General features: G+C 29.6%; 1 protein-coding gene across 2 annotated transcripts; it reads left to right on the forward strand.

Annotated features, from left to right (window-relative positions):
- The first annotated feature begins 469 nt into the window (after window positions 1-469).
- LOC124496799 (uncharacterized) lies at window positions 470-17,399 on the forward strand. 2 transcript variants are annotated; one of them, XM_075732472.1, is made up of 6 exons: window positions 470-3,130; window positions 6,442-6,834; window positions 14,254-14,653; window positions 14,734-15,504; window positions 15,588-16,283; window positions 16,371-17,399. In XM_075732472.1, the coding sequence occupies exons 1-6, from the start codon at window positions 1,898-1,900 to the stop codon at window positions 16,571-16,573; spliced, it is 3,696 nt and encodes a 1,231-aa protein (XP_075588587.1). In that variant the 5' UTR covers window positions 470-1,897; the 3' UTR covers window positions 16,574-17,399. The 2 variants fall into 2 exon arrangements, with proteins under 2 accessions (XP_075588587.1, XP_075588586.1); XM_075732471.1 differs by having other exon boundaries at window positions 15,588-17,399.
- Window positions 17,400-18,547: the final 1,148 nt, after the last annotated feature.

Genomic DNA, 18,547 nt, shown 5'->3' on the forward strand with positions numbered 1-18,547 from the left:
TGTTTGTTTCGTAAGTTGACGTCATTGATAAATATATTATTACCGTCTTCTTTTTCAATACTCCTCCTCTTTTCTAACTCACCCTCTTTGTAATCATCATTATCGTCGTAAATTTATTCTTCTTTTTTCTTTCATAAAAACTAACCACTACCATATGAATTAGAATTATATTTTTAACACTGATTAATGCTACTTACATTTTTTTTTTTTTTTGATATTCAACATTAACAACAACAACAACAACAACATGTTCGGCATATACACACACGAACACATTTCAAAATGAAGAAGAAAAAAAAATAACAAATCAAACCCCAACATACACACACACACACACACACAGCAGCAGCAGCAGCAGCAGTAGTAGTGTGTTTGAAAAAAAATACCACTACATTTATGAATCATTTTTTTTTATTTTTTCTTTTTTTTTCTTCTTGTTCTTCTTCTTGTTGTTGTTTTTTCATTCTTCATTCACATTTTGATTGGATTCGATTTGATTCAAATCACCGACATCATCATCATCATCATCAATATCAACATCAACATTATAATAATAATAATAATCAAAATCATCACCCTCATACTCATCAATTTTTTTTTGTTGTTGCTTTATTCGTTTTTCTTTCATTCGAATATATTAGATTTTTGTTTTTATTCAGTTTTTTTTCTGGTTCAAATATTATGGCGCTAATGCGTTTTTATATGACAAAAACAAAAACAACAACAACAACAATCACATAGACCGAAGAATGATGAAGATCATTTAATTTGTTTTTCAAAATTCTAATAATCAATATCCGGTTATTATTGTTATTCGAATGAATTTTGTCGTGTGTTCATTTCATCTTATTATTATTCTGACCGGCCAATGATTCGTTTCTTGAACTTGAATCGAAATAAAGAAGAAGAACAAAAAAAAAATCTCATTTCATTCTCCTTTTGTGTGTGTGTTTGTATTTGTGAATCTTTTTTTTTTTTTTTTTTTTTTGCTTTTGTCCCAATCTTATGAAATATTCTCACTTCCTCTTCAAAAAGCAAATTTGCTTTGGTGTGTTTTGGACGGCCGTTGTTTTTTTTTGTTTTTGTTTTGTTTTTTGTTTTTGCCCGTTTTTCTTTCATATTTTTTTTTTGGAACAACAATTTTCAACATTTACATAACTCAAATATTGGCCCTAAATTTTGGCAATTCTGATAGTTTGTGTCTGATTTTTGTTGTTGCTGTTGTCGTCGTCGTCACGACAATAATTTCATTTTTTCACATTACATACAACCAGCAGCAGCAGCAACAACAACAAAATTAATGATTCTCATCATCATCATGAGACATTCTTTTTTGTTTTTTTTTTAACAACAACGATAAAAAAAATGAGAAATAGCAATTTTATTTTCGGACAAAATTCATTTTATATTTGAGTTTTGCAATTTTTCAATGTAGAAAAACGCCAATATATATAGAGCAATATAAAGGAGGAGTTGGTCACTTATGAGCTGATTAACTGTGTGTGTATTTTTGAAAGAAAAATTTCCGCTCAAATAAAAAAAAATATATTCTCATTATTGATTGATTAACAATCAAATACGTTATATTTCTCCTCCCACGCCTTTGAATCTTGACGCCTTCATTATCATCATTATAGTGTGTGTGTGAATTTGTGTTTATGCATCGTTTTCATTCATAATCATCATCAATTGTCATTGATTTTTATTTGATTTTTATTTATAGTTCTATAATAATTCAATTTAAATGATAATGTTAATGGATGATGATGATAATGATGATGAAAATAATCAATCACCAGATTATCAATAATCAATTATCAATCAATTTTTTTTTATTTTGTGAAAATTAACATCAAATAACACACACACACACACACACACATAAAAAAACGTGTCGATGGCTGTACCTCATCCAATACCACCTCCAAATTTAGAACATTATGATTTACATAGAATTCCACCACCACTTCCATCATCATCATCATCATCATCACAATTACCACCGTCAACAACAATAAATTCATATCCATCACATCATACATTACCACCACATCAATCTGGTGCCATGAATTATCCACCACCTCCAGGATCTAATAATCATTATGGTGGTATGATGAAAATTCCACCAACACATCAATCTTATCCACCTGCACCACCACCACCACCGCATCCAAATGATTATGGAACAACGGCACATTATTATGCTACTGGTTATGGTCAGCCGCCAGTACCACCGATTCAACCATCTCATCATGATCCACAACATCAACAAACACCTCCACCGGGTTTAATGCATGATCAAAGTCGTACATCAAATGCTCAAGATACGAAACCACCACCACCTCCACAAACTAATCAATCGAATGATCGTCGTACACCCGGAATGATGATGATGCAACCACCTTATGGTCATGTATATCCGGGTACACCTCCTATGTATCCACCACCATCGCAGATGAATTCAATACCACCACCACCATATATGACCGGACCTCCTGCTCCTCCACCTTCTTCATCGCAACAATTACCGAATCATCATTTTGGCCATCATCAACCATCATCACCATCATATGAAATGGCTAAAAAAATGCGTATGAATGAACCACCACCACCAACAACGACCGTTACCAGTGGTGATCCAACATTAGTTGATGGTAGTGCATTTCATCCTCATCATCCACATTCACATCCACATCATCAACAATTATCACATCAAGTGCCTTCGGGATCTCGACAACCACCACCACCTTCGGCTCCACAACATTATAATGGCAACCCTCAACAAATTGCTCATAGTCAAATGTCAATTGCTCAACAACAGACTGTTCCAACAGCCAGCGGCATAATGAGATCAATGACAACAACGGATCCACAATCATCATGGGATATTGCAAATGGTTCAGCAACAAATAAAACATCCGGAGGTAGTTGCAGTCCAACTCAACAACAACAACAACAATCAATACAGGATGTGGATAAATCATCTAAGAAAAAACGTAAACGTTGTGGTAGCTGTCCCGGTTGTCTACGTAAAGATAATTGTGGTGAATGTGGTCCATGTAAAAGTGTACGATCGCATCAAATATGTAAGATGCGTAAATGTGATCAATTAAAAACGAAAAAAGAAAAGGTTAGTTAATGATTCGAAAAAAAATTCTTTATACAAAACAGAATTTTGAATTTCACCAAAAAAAAAAAAAATCTCGATAATGATAATAATCTGTCTTCTATTTTTTTTTTTTTTTTTTTAGTTGAATTTATTTTTTGTCAAATTTCTTTTTTTCTTCTTGAAAAAAAATTCCATTTTTGTCCTGTGGTAGAAAATTTTCTTTCTTTTTTTATTTGCCACTACATTCATTCATTTTTATTCCATACAGAAAGCACAAATATGTACAACGGTGTTTGGATACAATCCAAATAAAAATGAATGAAAGAAAAAAATAAAGACAAATTCAGTGAATATTTATAAAAATAGAAATGATTACAACTACCATAAACACAAACATTCTATGTCTGCATTTTCAGAAATCCAATGTCTGTGTGTGTGTGTCTATGTAAGAAAAATGGCATAAATATCATCATCATCATTATTATTAAATGAAATGATGAAAAAAAACTGAACACAAATTCATTAAATATTCTTATTATTGAAAAATTGAAATTGAAAAAAAATTCTTTACATGATAATGATGATGATGATGATCATCATCATTCATATTCGGTATATTTGTTTGTTTGTCTGATTTTTTTTTTGTTTCTAAATGATTATTATTCGTGAGATCTCATCATTATCATCATCATTTTGTTAACTTATTATTATTATTGATGATGATGATGATCATTATATATTATATATTTGAATGCTCATTAGGATTCTTTCGATAAAACTTTATTGAATGTCAAACTTTTTTTTCCATTAGTTTTTGTGTTTTTGTTTCATTTGGTTTTGAAAAATAGAATTTTTGTTCTGCCAATGAATATTATACATACACAGAATGGAAAAGCGAAACTGAACTAATTTGAAAAATAAACGAGAAAAAAAATATAGAGAATTTTGATGATGAACTTTTTTTGTTTGTTTGTTTGTTTGTCTTATATTTTTTTTCTCTCATTCCGAATTTCGTTTGAGGATTTTTTTTTAAATATTTGAAATTAATTTCAATTAATTATACTTGCATTATTCTAATGTTGTGTTCGGTTCATTATGTTATATATTAGTTTGAAGATTTCTAAATTGAGTTCAGTTTTTCTCTTGTTGTTGTTGTTGTTGTTGTCATTATTTTGTCATTCAGAATTACATTTCGTAATGGCAGAAAAAAAAAATCTAAAAAAATTTTTCACTGTAATAATTTCATTTCATTTTATCTTTTATTTAATTTCCATTTTCTCATAGTTTTTTTTCTCTCTCTTTTTACATGTTTTTTGTTTATTTATTTTTTTTGTGTGTGTGTAAAAAATAAATATTTCACTCTGTATAATGCCCTAAGGCAAGGTCATATGCACTCAATTGTTTGTTTGTTTGTTTGTATGTAAAATTCATTTGAATTTTACATTTTGGCTTCCATTTATAAAATTGTGATAAATCAGCGGCAAAAAGTGAGCTGTGTGGAAAGTACAGAGATTTTTTTTCTGTTTGTTTATAATCGTCTCAAAATGACGTTGAAAAATTTGGTTTTTTTTTTCATTCTCAATTCCGAATCAATATGTGCGCACCTAAATGACTTTTTTTCCCTTCATTCATTTATTCATTCATTCATTCGAAAAAAAAATTTTCCAATGATTAATTTACCGGTATTTATGGATTTTTCAATGTTTGTCAGATATCCGAACATCCATCATGATGATGATGTAAATTATTTCATCAAATAAAATTTACAATGTAAATCTAATCTAATAATCATAATTTACCAGGTTGTCTGGATTTTTTTTGTTTTGTTTTTGTTTTTCTTACAAATAAAAACCGAAATAAAAAGGAGAAGGTAAAATGTTGTTTGATAGAATATTGTAACATTGTATTTCAATTTATCTAAATTTTTTTTTAATGGGTTGACTTTATTTATTTATTTTTCGTCTCATCATCATCATCATCAATTTTATTAGGATTCGTAATTCAAGTTTAGGTTCATTTCTCTCTCTCTCTCTCTTTCTCATTCACTTGTTCGTTCATTCACATACGGCAATGGTGGAGACATTCTCACCTGAAATTCATTGGCCATTGGCATTATGGCCAACGACATTGACAATTTTGTTCATCATCATCATACTACCTGTTTGTGTCTAGTCTATAGTCTGATGATGATGATGATGATGATGATGATAATCAGGTAGAAATTATTTTTAACAAATGTCGATGTCTTACAATCACAATCAAACACACACACATAACACATAGACACACACAGTGAACATTTTAGTAACCGATTGAGTTGAAGATCAAGTTTTTTTTCTACTATTTTTATTTATTATTTCTACGACAAAAAAAAATTTTTTTTTTCGTTAAAATTTCGATGGTCCAATACTGAATGTTATGTAATGTTTGTGTTTGTATGTGTTTTTCCAATGGATTTTTGTTCAATTTTTTTTTCTTTCTCTCGAAAAAAATACAGGTATATGGCGCTGTTGTTTGGCTGGTTAGTTGTTTAGGTCATTTACCTATAAGAAGTGTGTGTGTGTGTGTTTGTCTGTGCGCATATTCATAATAAGAGAAATGATGTAAAGAAAATGATGACCTTGAAAAAAAACCAATGATTATGATGATGATGATGTAATATTGAAACATAAAACATCACCATATTACCCGAAAAAAAATGTTGAAAATAAAAATGAATTCAACCAAACGAAACGAAATGCAAATATGAATACCGAATAATAAATGAACAAAAACATTCTGAATCGATTTTTATTTTCTGGTCATGTTGATGATGATGATGATGATGATGATCAACCAAAATGCAGCCATTCAACCAGAAAAATGAATGAAATAAAGAGAGAAAGAAAATTGAAATCTGGTTCCATATGTGTGTGTGTGTTTAATTTTGAAATTTTTTTTCTGACTTACCAAAATAACAAATGAAAGAGAAAAAAAACGAAAATTCAGATGACAATTCTAATGATGATCTGAACGAATCATTTATGTTGATGATGATGGTTATATAATATGAATGTAGACATTAATGATGGTGTATATGTTTGTTTGTTGTCTATATTTTTTTTCCAATTCTCTGATGATGATGATGATGATGACAAAATAGTTTTTTTTAATGATTCATTGGAATTTCAGATTTTGTTGTTGTTGTTTGTTTGTTTCATAAACAGTAATCTGATGATGATGGTTTATATTCCAACGCATATATATGGTGTGGGTGTTTTTTTTCATGACCATCTTTTTTTTCAATGTGACTAATTAATTTGTTTTTTTTTCTTATCTTTTTCAATCATCAGGGTGGAAAATCGAAACAAAATCAGAGTCAGAATAATAATAATAATAAAGCTTCAAATAATAATAATAAAGAATCAAGTAATGGATCAACAATATCATCATTATCATCATCATCATCATCATCATCTTCATCGTCGTCATCTTCATCAGTGGCTGCAGCAGCAGCATCTATTGCATCGACAACACCAGCAATTGTATCTAATTTACCAAATTCAAATATAAACAATCATCATCATCATAATCAATCAACGGCGACGACGATAACGAAAAATAATGTATCATTAACATCGAAAAATTCATCACCACAATCTCAATCACAATCATTATCGTCATCATCATCATCATCAACAACAACAACAACAGATTCTGTTTCACCACGATCATCAATGAAAAGGGTAAGTAATCATCTGTTGCTTTTGGCTGTCAATTTTATTATTATTTTTGTTTTCTGTTGGTGATCAGACATATTCTAGACAGATTTTTTTTTCGTTTATTCGTTTACCTTTTTAATCCAATTGATGAAATGTGTTTAGAATGGGTGCATCATCAAATTGTCGGCATCTGTGACGATGATAATAATAATAATGATGATGATGATGGGCAATGATCCCAGGCAATTTTCCGGAACAAATGCAGGAGAGATACTGAATGAATGACTGGATGACTGACAATGATGAGACTATATTTTTAGTGAATGAAATGAATGAATCTATGTGTGTGTGTATGTAATAGAGAATCCCACATGGTCGCCTTACACACATCAACCGATTTCGTTGTTGGTTGGTTGGTTTATTTGCTTCGTCTGCGGCCGCCCGGCTTAATATCGTACAACAACAACGGGAATCATGACGATGATGATGAGGGAACCATGAATAGAGAAATAAACAAGACAAGCAAAATCAACGGGCATATATGGCCATCAAAATAAAACGTGTGTGTGTGTGTGTATTTTGAGGGGAGAAAAAAAAGAAAAATGAACACCCATTGCTTGTTGTTGTTTTGTTTGTGATCACTTGGAAAAAAAACAAGGATGTGTGAACAACAACAACAACAAAAACAACCACAAATAGTGAGAGTGTGTGTGTGTGTGCATGAAAAATAAAACAAGAGCATAAATTGTGAATGATGATGTTATAAAAGAGGGTTGTTGTTGTTGTTATTGATGCTGATGTGGGTGAATGTGAAGAAATAATAATAACAACAACAACAACAAAAATGACTAAAAAAGAAAAGAAAAACAAAATCAAAACATTCAATGTAGATCACTAGATCAGTAGTGAAATGTGTGTGTGTGTGTGTGTGTGTGTGTGTGTGTGTGTGTATAATGTGGAATTGAATGAAAATTGACAAATAAATAAACAAACAAACAAAAATTTGACCTTCAAACAGAATACAGAAACTTATTTGTTTTGTTTTGTTTTTCTTTTGATTAATTTTCGATTCTGTAAATTCAATCAATCAATCAATCAATGATAAAAATGTTCATTTTATGTATTTTTTTTATTTTCATTCATTTTTTTTTCTTTTTTGTTTTATTCATTTGATAATGGCAGATGGTTTTCTGCAGTTTTTTTTGTCTACTGCTCATCGACATTGTTGTTGTTGTTGTTGTTATTGGAACCAATCGTAATAGTTTCATTCTTTTATTATTATTATGATTACGAAGATATAAAATGCAAGAGAGAGAGAGAGAGAGTTTATGTTTCTATTTTGTGTTTATATATAACGACAGACAGACAGATTGTGTGTGTATATATGATATGGAATGAATGAATAAAAATGTTTGACGGCATGAAAAATTGACGATTGAAAATAAAATAAAAAAAATGTTAACGGTATCTGCTGTTGTTGTTGTTGTTGCTGTTGCTGTTGCTGTGTGTGTGTGTGTGTGTGTGTTCCAAACGAATTTCCTGTGTGAATATAAAATATTTTTTATGTATGCAATTTTGTTGTTGGTGTTGGAACCGTTTGTTTTTTTTTTTTTTTTGTTTCGTTGTCATGCCATGTTGTCGTTATTTTTTTTTTTTTTTTTTCGTAGAGACCGGATGAAATATTGGAAATTTTTTTTTTTAATTTCATCTCAATTCAAATGTTGTTGTTGAAAGGTAAATTTCATTTTTTTTGTATTTTGAAATTTTAGAATTATTCACATTCATGATGATGTGATAGAGAATAATAATTCTGTTTCTGGAAATACGATATGAATTTTTTTTTTGCTTTAATTTATCATCATCGATTCTAGCTATGATGCTGCAATTTTTTTTCGCCATTGTTTTCATTGTCTTTTTTTCAATATTTATTTTCTATTAACTTTATTCATTTGTTGTCGACCATTGTTTGTTTGTCTGTGTGTGTGTGTCGGTTTTTTTTCGGGTATTCGCATTTTTTTTTTATTATCATCATCGTCATTATTATTATTATTATTGGCCAAAACGACGAATATATTATGATCAGATCAGATCGACAATAATAATGATGATGATGATGATGTTAAGGACGAGTCCATTGAATGATGGGTAAGTTGGTCTGAGCATAATAATAAATGGCCAAACAACAAAAAAAAAACATGGTGCACTTTGCACTTCGTCCTTTCACATTCGTTATATTGTTTGGTTTTTTTTTCTTTTGATTATGCTTCTACCCCTCAAAAAAAAGCTTATGAATGTTAAAGAATACTACTATGTTTGATGTACCATCATCATCATCATCATCATCATCGTGATGATCATAAGGACAACAAGGTCATTCTTATTGGTAGTGTTTGGTTTTAGTTTTTTTTTATTTTTATTTTCATTCTTCCAACAGAATGAATTGAATTTTTTTTTTAAATCAAATCTAATTGCATTTCATTGAATAGAATCGGTCCTTGAAAGATTCATGATGATAATGATGATGACGATTTCAATGACAGAAAAAAAAATCTAATCTAATCTCAAATACTAACATTGTGTTCGTGTGTTTACTGGGTGACATTTTTCCATTTTTTTTTTTTTTTTTTTTTTGATGAATGATAATAATGATCCATAAAAAAAGGAATGGAAAAAACAAATTTTTTTCCAATACTTTGCTCTTCATTGTTGTTGTTGTTGTTGTTGTTCCAGAATGTGGTATTTTTTTTATTATTGAACCTGCTTCTATTGTGTGTGTGTGTGTATCGGTGTGTCGGTATTGGTAATAATAATTCATTCTAAAATTCACTATACCAGAAAAAAAATTTAGTTGTAGTGGTAAAATAATGATGATGATGATGATGATAATAATAATTTTGGTTCATTGGCCAAAGATATATTAGTTGTAGCAGTTGTGGTGGTGTTGGTGTTGGTAATCAATGGTTATAACTAAAAAAAAAAAAATTTCTGTAAAAAAAATCATCATCATCATCGTTATTTGTGTCCATTGTTGTTTGATAATAATAATAATGATGATGATGATGATGATGAAAATGGAAATGATGATGATTCTTACCTCATCATACACACACACACAAACAATATCTCTATATCCATTTCACTTGGATATCAATGATGATGATGATGATGATGTATATATATAGTGGACTCGTTCATTCTGGTTTTTTTTTGTTTTTTGTTGTTGTATTCTGTTTAGCATTTTTTTTTGTTTGGTTCGGTTCAATTTATTTTTTTTATGTTATGATGATGATGAATACTGAATTTTTTATATTGTTCATCGTTATCGTTTTTATTTTTATTTTTTTATATATCCTATAAGCACACACACACACACCTCCTTTTTTTAGAAAATAGTATAACTTTTGGATTTTCATCATCATCATCATTCTTTTTTTTTGGGTTATTGTTGTTTGGGTAGTATGTGTGTGCATGTGAATGAACCATTATGAGGGGAAAAATTGAAACTGAAACCCAACCATTACAGCTAAAAACATTGCATTGAAAAAAAAAATAGAATGTGTTGTGTTGTGTTTTTTTTTTCTTTTTTTTTTGATCATAAATCATTTGACTTGTCGCTGCTGTTTTCTCTCTGTGTATGTGTGTGTGTGTGCTACCATTTGCGAATTTTTTTTCCATTTTTATTTTTATTTTTTGCTTTCTCTTGTTTTGTTTTGTGTATTTTCTATTCTAGTTTGAGATTTTTTTTTTGTTTGACTCAACTATATACATTCTGTGTGTTCATCATTGTGATAATGATGATGATTATGGCGAAAGAATAACGAATCAAAATATACAAGACAAATAATAATGAATGAATCCATGATAATGAAACAATTGCAAATATATGTTGTACATCATATAGAATTATATTATTCCCTATTCAATTTTGTTAAGTTTCATATAAATATATAGAAAACTACTACTATAGCGATATATATTCATTTATATTCTATGCGTATGGTAATTATAAAAGAATTTATTTATATACGAAATGAGAATAAAGAATTTTGTTTTTTTTTGATTCTCGATTTTTAATTTCATTTTGTTTTTTGTTTTTGTTTTTTGTTTTTTTTTCTCATTTTCGTAATCATTATTATCTGTATGTGTATTTTTTCTGTTTCTTCAACTGTGGATATATAAATCGGAAAAAAATATTCCTAATGAGCACCAAAAAAAAATCCGGTGATGTTGTAGGTTGTGGAGCAAAAAAAAAAAAAAAAACAATCTATAATTACAGCTTGAAAATGGAGATTTAAATTTATTAAAAACTTTTTTTTTTAAATTTTTTTTTCGGTAAAACCTATTGGTTGTTTTTTTCATTATAGAAATTCCTATAGGAAAAAACTAGAGCTCAAACTCATCATCATCATCATATTATTTTTCTGGCTTGAAATGAAAGTTTTTTTTCGGGCCATTTTCTATTCATTTGTTTGTTGTTGTTTGTATAACGAATATATAGAGATTATATTTGTTTCGTAAAGACAAATTAACGATAATGATTGAAAGAAATTCAATCTAATATTCACGAATCATTTAACCACGAACAAACAAACAAACCAAAAAAAAAGGAAAAAAATTATGTTTGTGGGTGTGTTTCTAATCTAAAACCTAATCTAGATCGGTTTAGTCCATTTTACTAGATTCTTTCCAACACCGGCGTTTGTACACTGGTTTGTTTGTGTTAAAAGTTTTAGATATTTGGATATTTTTTTTATGCAATTCTGTCCTGTCATTGCATTGGTCAGCCATCCATTCATTCATTCATTCATCATGTTCCAGGTACAACATATATAACAGTTGCTAATGTATCGTAGATTCTCATTTGCATATTCCTCATTTGTTTTGGTTTACATATTGCTATGTAGGGGAAAAAAATGAAATTTACATTTTTTTCCATTTTCTCCACCCCTTTTGTTTTTTTCATTTGGCTTCTTTTTTTCAAAAAAAAAATGATAATATCTTGTAACAGATTGTCCATGACATATACACACACGCTGCTGCTGCTGCTAAAGCCAGGAAACATTAAACGAAAAAAAATTTTTTCGACTTGACTTAAATTGAAAATAAGCTTTGGACACATGAACAAAAAAAAAATTCTGAAATTTTTTTCTCTATAAAGCTTCATTTTTAAATCATCATTTGAATCAATTATGAAAATTATCATTACTTTCTTTTTCATCTAATAATTCAATGATTATCATTATGATGATGATGATGATGATATGGCCGTAAAAATAAAATCCTTGTCTTTTTTTTCTAATATTTCATGTTTCAAGTGAACATATGGTTGTCATTTTCTATTGTGTGCGTGTGTGCGTGTATGTACAACTAAGCTCGTTGCACAGATTGATGATTTTGTTTCGTTAGACCTAGTTTGTTTTTCTTTTTTTTCTGGGTGTTATGTTCCTCCTATAAATGTTCAATATTTGTTTGTTTGCTTCACTTGTTTCCGAATGTTTTTTTTTTTGGATGACATAATAATATTTCATACATTGATGATGATTATGGCGCTGACCATCATCTTTGTTCCCTATGGGCCGCAGTGCTTGTAATTATTTTTTTCAAGTGGATTTGTTTGACAAGTTTGGTAATTTTTTATTGAATGAATCATTCACCAGGAGAAAGAGAAAAAATCAAGACAAGTGATACTTGACCGATGTAAAACGAAAAACAAGATAAAGAGGTATCAACAATTTTATTCAATGAATATTTTTTATTTTTAGTTTTCCTGTAAAATTTATCAACCATCAAACATCCATTGAAAATTGCAAAGAAATGGGGAATTTTTTTTTCTTTGTTTCGGAAACATAAATGGTTACCATCATGATGATGATGATGATGATCATGATCATGATCCAAAATGAAACTGAAAAATGACAACAAGTTTGACCCCTAATGTTTTTGAGAATACTATGCTTTACAATTTGATAGCAATAGCTCACATGTACACACACACACACACACACACACACACACAAACAATCAAAATGAATTTTATTTTATTTTTTTTTTGTAATTTTCAAGCTCTAGATTTTCTTCTTTATGTGTTTTGTATGTTTATGTAAAAACTAGAGAAAAAATGGCCATAATAATAATAGTCATAATTCTATTGTATTGTGTGTATGTGTGTGTGTGTGTATATATGGTAGCCATAATTCCATTGTGTTTGTGTGTGTGTGTGTGTGTATTTCATTCCATTCCATTCCATTTCAATTCATATTTATAGTCGTCAATGTTTGGCATTTTTTCATTCTTTTTTTTTCTTCTTTTTCATTCATTTCTCGGGTCCTTTTGTATTCAAACCGTATGTTCGGTTCGTTTCATTTCATTTTATTCATCCATTCGTTTTGGTCTTGATTGGTGGTGGTGGTGGTGGTGGTTTGTGTTTCTTCATTGGATCTAGCTATTGTTCCGTTTTTTTTTTATTTTTGCTTTCTTTCTATCTTAGTTTGATAGCTAATAGATTTGAATCTAGCTCAAACAACATTGTCCTTGTTGCTGTTGTTGTTGTTTGGTTGGTTGTTAGTTCACCTGGTCCCCTTTTTTTCTGGTTGACAGCACCGAAAGCAGCAAATCAATTTATCTTCTTCGTTCGTAGACACACACACACATAGCTTAGGTTTTCCGATGAATGAAAAAAAAAATAGAAAAGAAGAAAAAAAAATTTACATTTTTCTATTCAACAAACGAACGAAAGAAAAAAAAATCGAAAATTGCGTCCTTGGCGTTTGTTGTCGTTGACATTTTTTTTTTCAAAATCTCACAAATCTATTGTTTACTGCTCTATGCTTATATAAATTGAGCTTAGATTTTTTTTCTGTTTTGGTTACCTACCTACAAAAAGAGAAGTAGTAGTAGAAGAAGAAGAAGAATACGAAGAAAAATAAATTGTTTCGGTCAATATTTTACTTTCATCGATTGATTTGCACACAAAAATCACTAATCAACTATTTCAATCTTTCGACATCTTTTAAAAAATATTGCCCCCTTTTTTTGGCAATAACAACAACAACAACAGCAGCAGCAACAACAACATCCAATAAGAAAAAATAAAGTCCACATATTAGGTACATAGATCATCATCATCATCATCATTTTAACGGATGGAATATTTTTTTACCCCCACCCCCTCTCATTTTGAAAGCCAATCTAATCTGGCCATTCATTTTCTCACGTTATGTGTCTAACTTATTTGACAATTGAAAATTTTTTTTTTTTGTGCATTCAAAGCAAAGAAGGTCGTTTGATTGGATTAATATGAATAGAAAATAGGAGAAAATTTATTTTGTTTTTTTTTCCACTGTGATTTATCAATTTATCCGTCTCAATAACTTATAACCGTTGATTTTTTTTTCTCGTTTGTTTATTTATTTTATTTTACCTGAAAATAATGAAAATAATTAGACAAAACCTGGAGGCGTTTATCTTGGACCGGAACAATATCCGAATAATAATAATAATAATAATGGCAATCCATCTCAACCATATCCTGGTGGTCAATATGAAACAAATGGTTATGGCCATCCTCATCATCAACAATATCAACAACAACAACAGCAATTACAATCACCATTATCAAATGGTAATCAAACACCTCCACAATCATCAGTTTTGAATGGTTCAAATGATAATCCTCAACAACAACATCAAGCACCTGTTGGTGAAAATTCGAATCGTCATAAGATAATGAATAATCGCCTGAAAACATTGATACAGAATCGTCAGAATCAAAAAGATCAAAATATTGTATCACAACCACAGCCATCAACACCAACAATGGCTGGACAATATTCACAATTTTCAAGTAAGTTTTAATAATTTTTTAAACAAAATTAAAAAATTTTAAATTTTAATCAAAAAAAAAAATCACTTGTTTAAAATCAGGTCATCCTGGTTATCCACCACCACCACCACCACCAATGCCAAATACGGCAGCTACAATTGATTCTCATTGGATTTCTCAATCGAATAGTCAACAACAGCAACCACCGCAAACAACAAATCCACCGGATAAATCACCTAAACCACCTACTCCTGGACGAAAAACACCAGTATATTCGATGCCATCACCAGCAGCTGCAACAGCATCTCCAATTGATTCAAATGCCACTCATTCCGTTGACAATTCTAATAATGCATATAGTTCATATTATGGATCTGGTAATGCTGCTTCTGCTACAATTACTGCTCCGATTACTTTACAATCTACCGATAAATCTTTACCGGCAAATACCTCAATGCCTTATAATACTAATGTAAATAATCAAGGCAATTATCCACCAATATCAAATCACCAACAACAGCCGAATGCTCTTCCACCCGGATCAAACATTATAGAATATCCGCCACCACCATCAACCACTCAATCGATGATGAATGGAATGGTTGGAAGCCCATATGGAAAAACAAATCCACCGGTCCAATCCGATTTGGCTACATTGCTCAAATCAAATACAACAACAGCAACTACTGTACCATCATATCCTTCTACATCTTTATCATCGAATGAAACGACCACATCTGCGGATTCATCATCCACAATACCATCAACAACAACATCAACGAATAATGTTGGTGATCCTTTTTTAGTGAATACGACCACAACTATGAACCATCACCTATCAAATTCGACAACATCTATGAATACATCTACAGGTATGTCCATTGTTATTTATTCTTTATTATTAGAATTCGTGAAAACAATTTTTTTTAAATTTATTTACAATCTGACACACTAGATATTACCAATTCATATAATAATAATAATAATAATCAATATGCAATGCAAATGAATTCTCGACAACCACAAACACCAACATCCACCAATAATTATTCGACAACAACAACAAATCAATCGAATTCACCATTTTTTGTCAATTCGAATCTATCTGTGATGAGCAACAACAACAATAATAATAAAAATGAAACTTCAATAACATCAACAGGTGTGGAACAAGTGGTGATAGCTTCATCAACCAATATGGATGTTGATTATCAACATCATCATCAGCATCATTCTCATCAACATTCAAACGCTGGCATAGCTTGTGGTCGTACAAATAATAATCTAATCGATTCTACAATGGATCCTACATCGTCAACACAATCATCGATATCACAACATACATCACCATATTATTCATCATTAGATTCACCTTATCAAGATTCATTATCCTATGGTTCGGTTTCATCGAATGAAACAACAAGTTTATCAACGACCGGTAAATTATTTGTTACATCAACGGCGGCATTACGATCACCAGTATCGGCTCATTCACCTCATCGTTTGACACCGGTTGGTGGTGGATCACAATCATACGGTGGTTCACCATCACCAAATTCATCATCAACATCGGGTAGTAATCTATTACCACCAGTATCGACATTTATGTTTCCCAATAATAATAATCGCAATGAATTCGATTGGTGGAATCAAACGAACGGAATGAATCACCATATATCATCATCATCATCACCAACGGGCATGATTCGTAATGGTATGATTGGTGGTGGTCATGGTGGTAATGTTAATTTCAATAATATGACCACAACAAGTCCATTAATGACAGCTAAATTGGTTACATCAACAACGGCCTTATGTGATCCTGATATGGATTTCTATGGATTATTACCAATTCCAAATAGCAATAATAATCCCAATAATAATGATTACATAATAACAACAACAACATCATCATCATCAACAACAACAGCAGCTTTGTAACATTTTATCTTCATTTTATTTTATTTTGATTTTGATTGAAGTTTAATTAGAATTAATTAATTCATCAACATTTGTAACTGAAATTAACACATCTCTATACAATGGACGAATGGATGGGCCTTTATCTTTTTTTTTTCTAGGAAATTTTTATCATCATTTTAATATGAAAAAAAATTGTGCCAAAAAATAAAAAAAAAACGCCGAATCATCAATAGAATTTGTTGCTCAATTCTTTTCATTTTTTTTTTCATTTCTCTCTCTTTTTCTCTCTCAATTTTAATTTCAAGATCATCATTAATTATTATTATTATCGACTGAATCGTTTTTAGTTTTTATAATTTGTAAATTAATTTATTTTATTAATTTCCATTATTGATATGTTTATTTTTTCTATCTTTAACCAAAAAAAAAAAAAAAAAAAAAAAACAAACAACAAACAAAAACAACAGCAACAACAAAGAATCATATATACTCAAACAGACGACGGCCCTTTTAAAAAAAACCACCGATGAAAAAAAAAATCCATACATTCAATTTGCCACACATTCGTATCATTTTATTCATTCGATGATGATGAGTGAATATCATCATCATCATCATCAACAGCATGAATCATCATGGAATAAACATTGATTGATCAAATGTAATTTTTTTTCCCTTTTTATTTTTTCTTCCTTTTCACCTTTCTGTAATTGTGAATTATTATTTTATTTGTCAACATCGATGCATAAAATATTTCAAATCCTCATTATCAATTATTGATTTGAATTGAATTGATCTTTTTGACGAAAATATAAATATAAATATATCATTATTATTCAAATTTTAAAACTTGATTCCATTCACTCATTTGATGATCATTTTGTCATTGTCATAATGACATAATTGCTGTTGTTCTGGTGATAATAATAACAATAAATTTTAAGGCCAGGAAAAAAAAAGATTTACTTGAATGAAATAAAATGACAGCAAAAATTGTCATATATTTACGACATTTGGTTATCTTATCTATAATCTCACTAACTATGATGTACAACAAACAATTCAGCTATATCGATTGCTACTATTCGAAATTTTTTTTCCAAACACTGTAATGCACGAACGACGATACCAATTTTATACTGGAAGAAGAACTCTTTATGTTTTATCGTATGTAATAATCATTTTGTTTATCGGTACCAGAAAAAAAAATTTCCAAAAAATTTATTGAAATGAAAAAAAAATGTGAAACAAAACAGTGGAAAAAAACCAAGAAAACCGGATCGTCGACCAAAAAAAAAAGATTGATGGATGATTGAAAAAAAATAACAAAGTGATTTATTTGTAATTATCTCATCCATCCATTCATTTATTATTACAATCTTGGTATTTTCTTTTTTTTTGTTACAAACAATTTCTTTTTCTGGATCATCATCCACACACTGGATGTTGTTGATCAATTGATGATTCGATTTTCACGTTTTTTTTCTGTAGTTTTATCTTTTTTGTTTCATTTTTATTATTATTATCATCATCATCATCATCATCATTATAATCGTGTTTTTTTTTTGCAGAAAATGTTGGCTTATTATGTTTTTTTTTATCAATAATAGTGGAAATGTGTGTATGTGCATTGAATAATGATATCATTTAGAGTTTGTATCAAATACAAGTAATATGTACCACTGAAGAAGAATTCAAGTTGGCCAAATTGCGATCGATTGAGATTGACTAACAACAACAAAATAAAAAACATTTTATTGTTACAACAACAACAACAACAATGAATGTATCAATAACAACAACAACAACAACAACAAAATGATGACCAAAAAAATTGAGAATATTGTTTATACAGGAAATTGAATTGAATCAACCAACAAATAAAATAAAATACCATCATGACCATAGGAAGATGATAGTGATAGATGAGACTCACGAATTGATTGATGAAAATATAATAATCATCATCATCATCATCATCATTATAATGTC

The sequence above is a fragment of the Dermatophagoides farinae genome, chromosome 7, assembly GCF_024713945.1.
Source record: "Dermatophagoides farinae isolate YC_2012a chromosome 7, ASM2471394v1, whole genome shotgun sequence".
Lineage (NCBI taxonomy): Eukaryota > Metazoa > Arthropoda > Arachnida > Sarcoptiformes > Pyroglyphidae > Dermatophagoides > Dermatophagoides farinae.

Excerpts from the sequence above, each read along its gene's own strand:
- LOC124496799 (XM_075732471.1), top strand. The coding sequence starts at position 1,898 with ATGGCTGTACCTCATCCAATACCACCTCCAAATTTAGAACATTATGAT. Across the intron at positions 6,835-14,253 it reads CACGATCATCAATGAAAAGG|ACAAAACCTGGAGGCGTTTA; the intron begins GTAAGTAATCAT and ends GAAAATAATTAG. Across the intron at positions 14,654-14,733 it reads ACAATATTCACAATTTTCAA|GTCATCCTGGTTATCCACCA; the intron begins GTAAGTTTTAAT and ends GTTTAAAATCAG.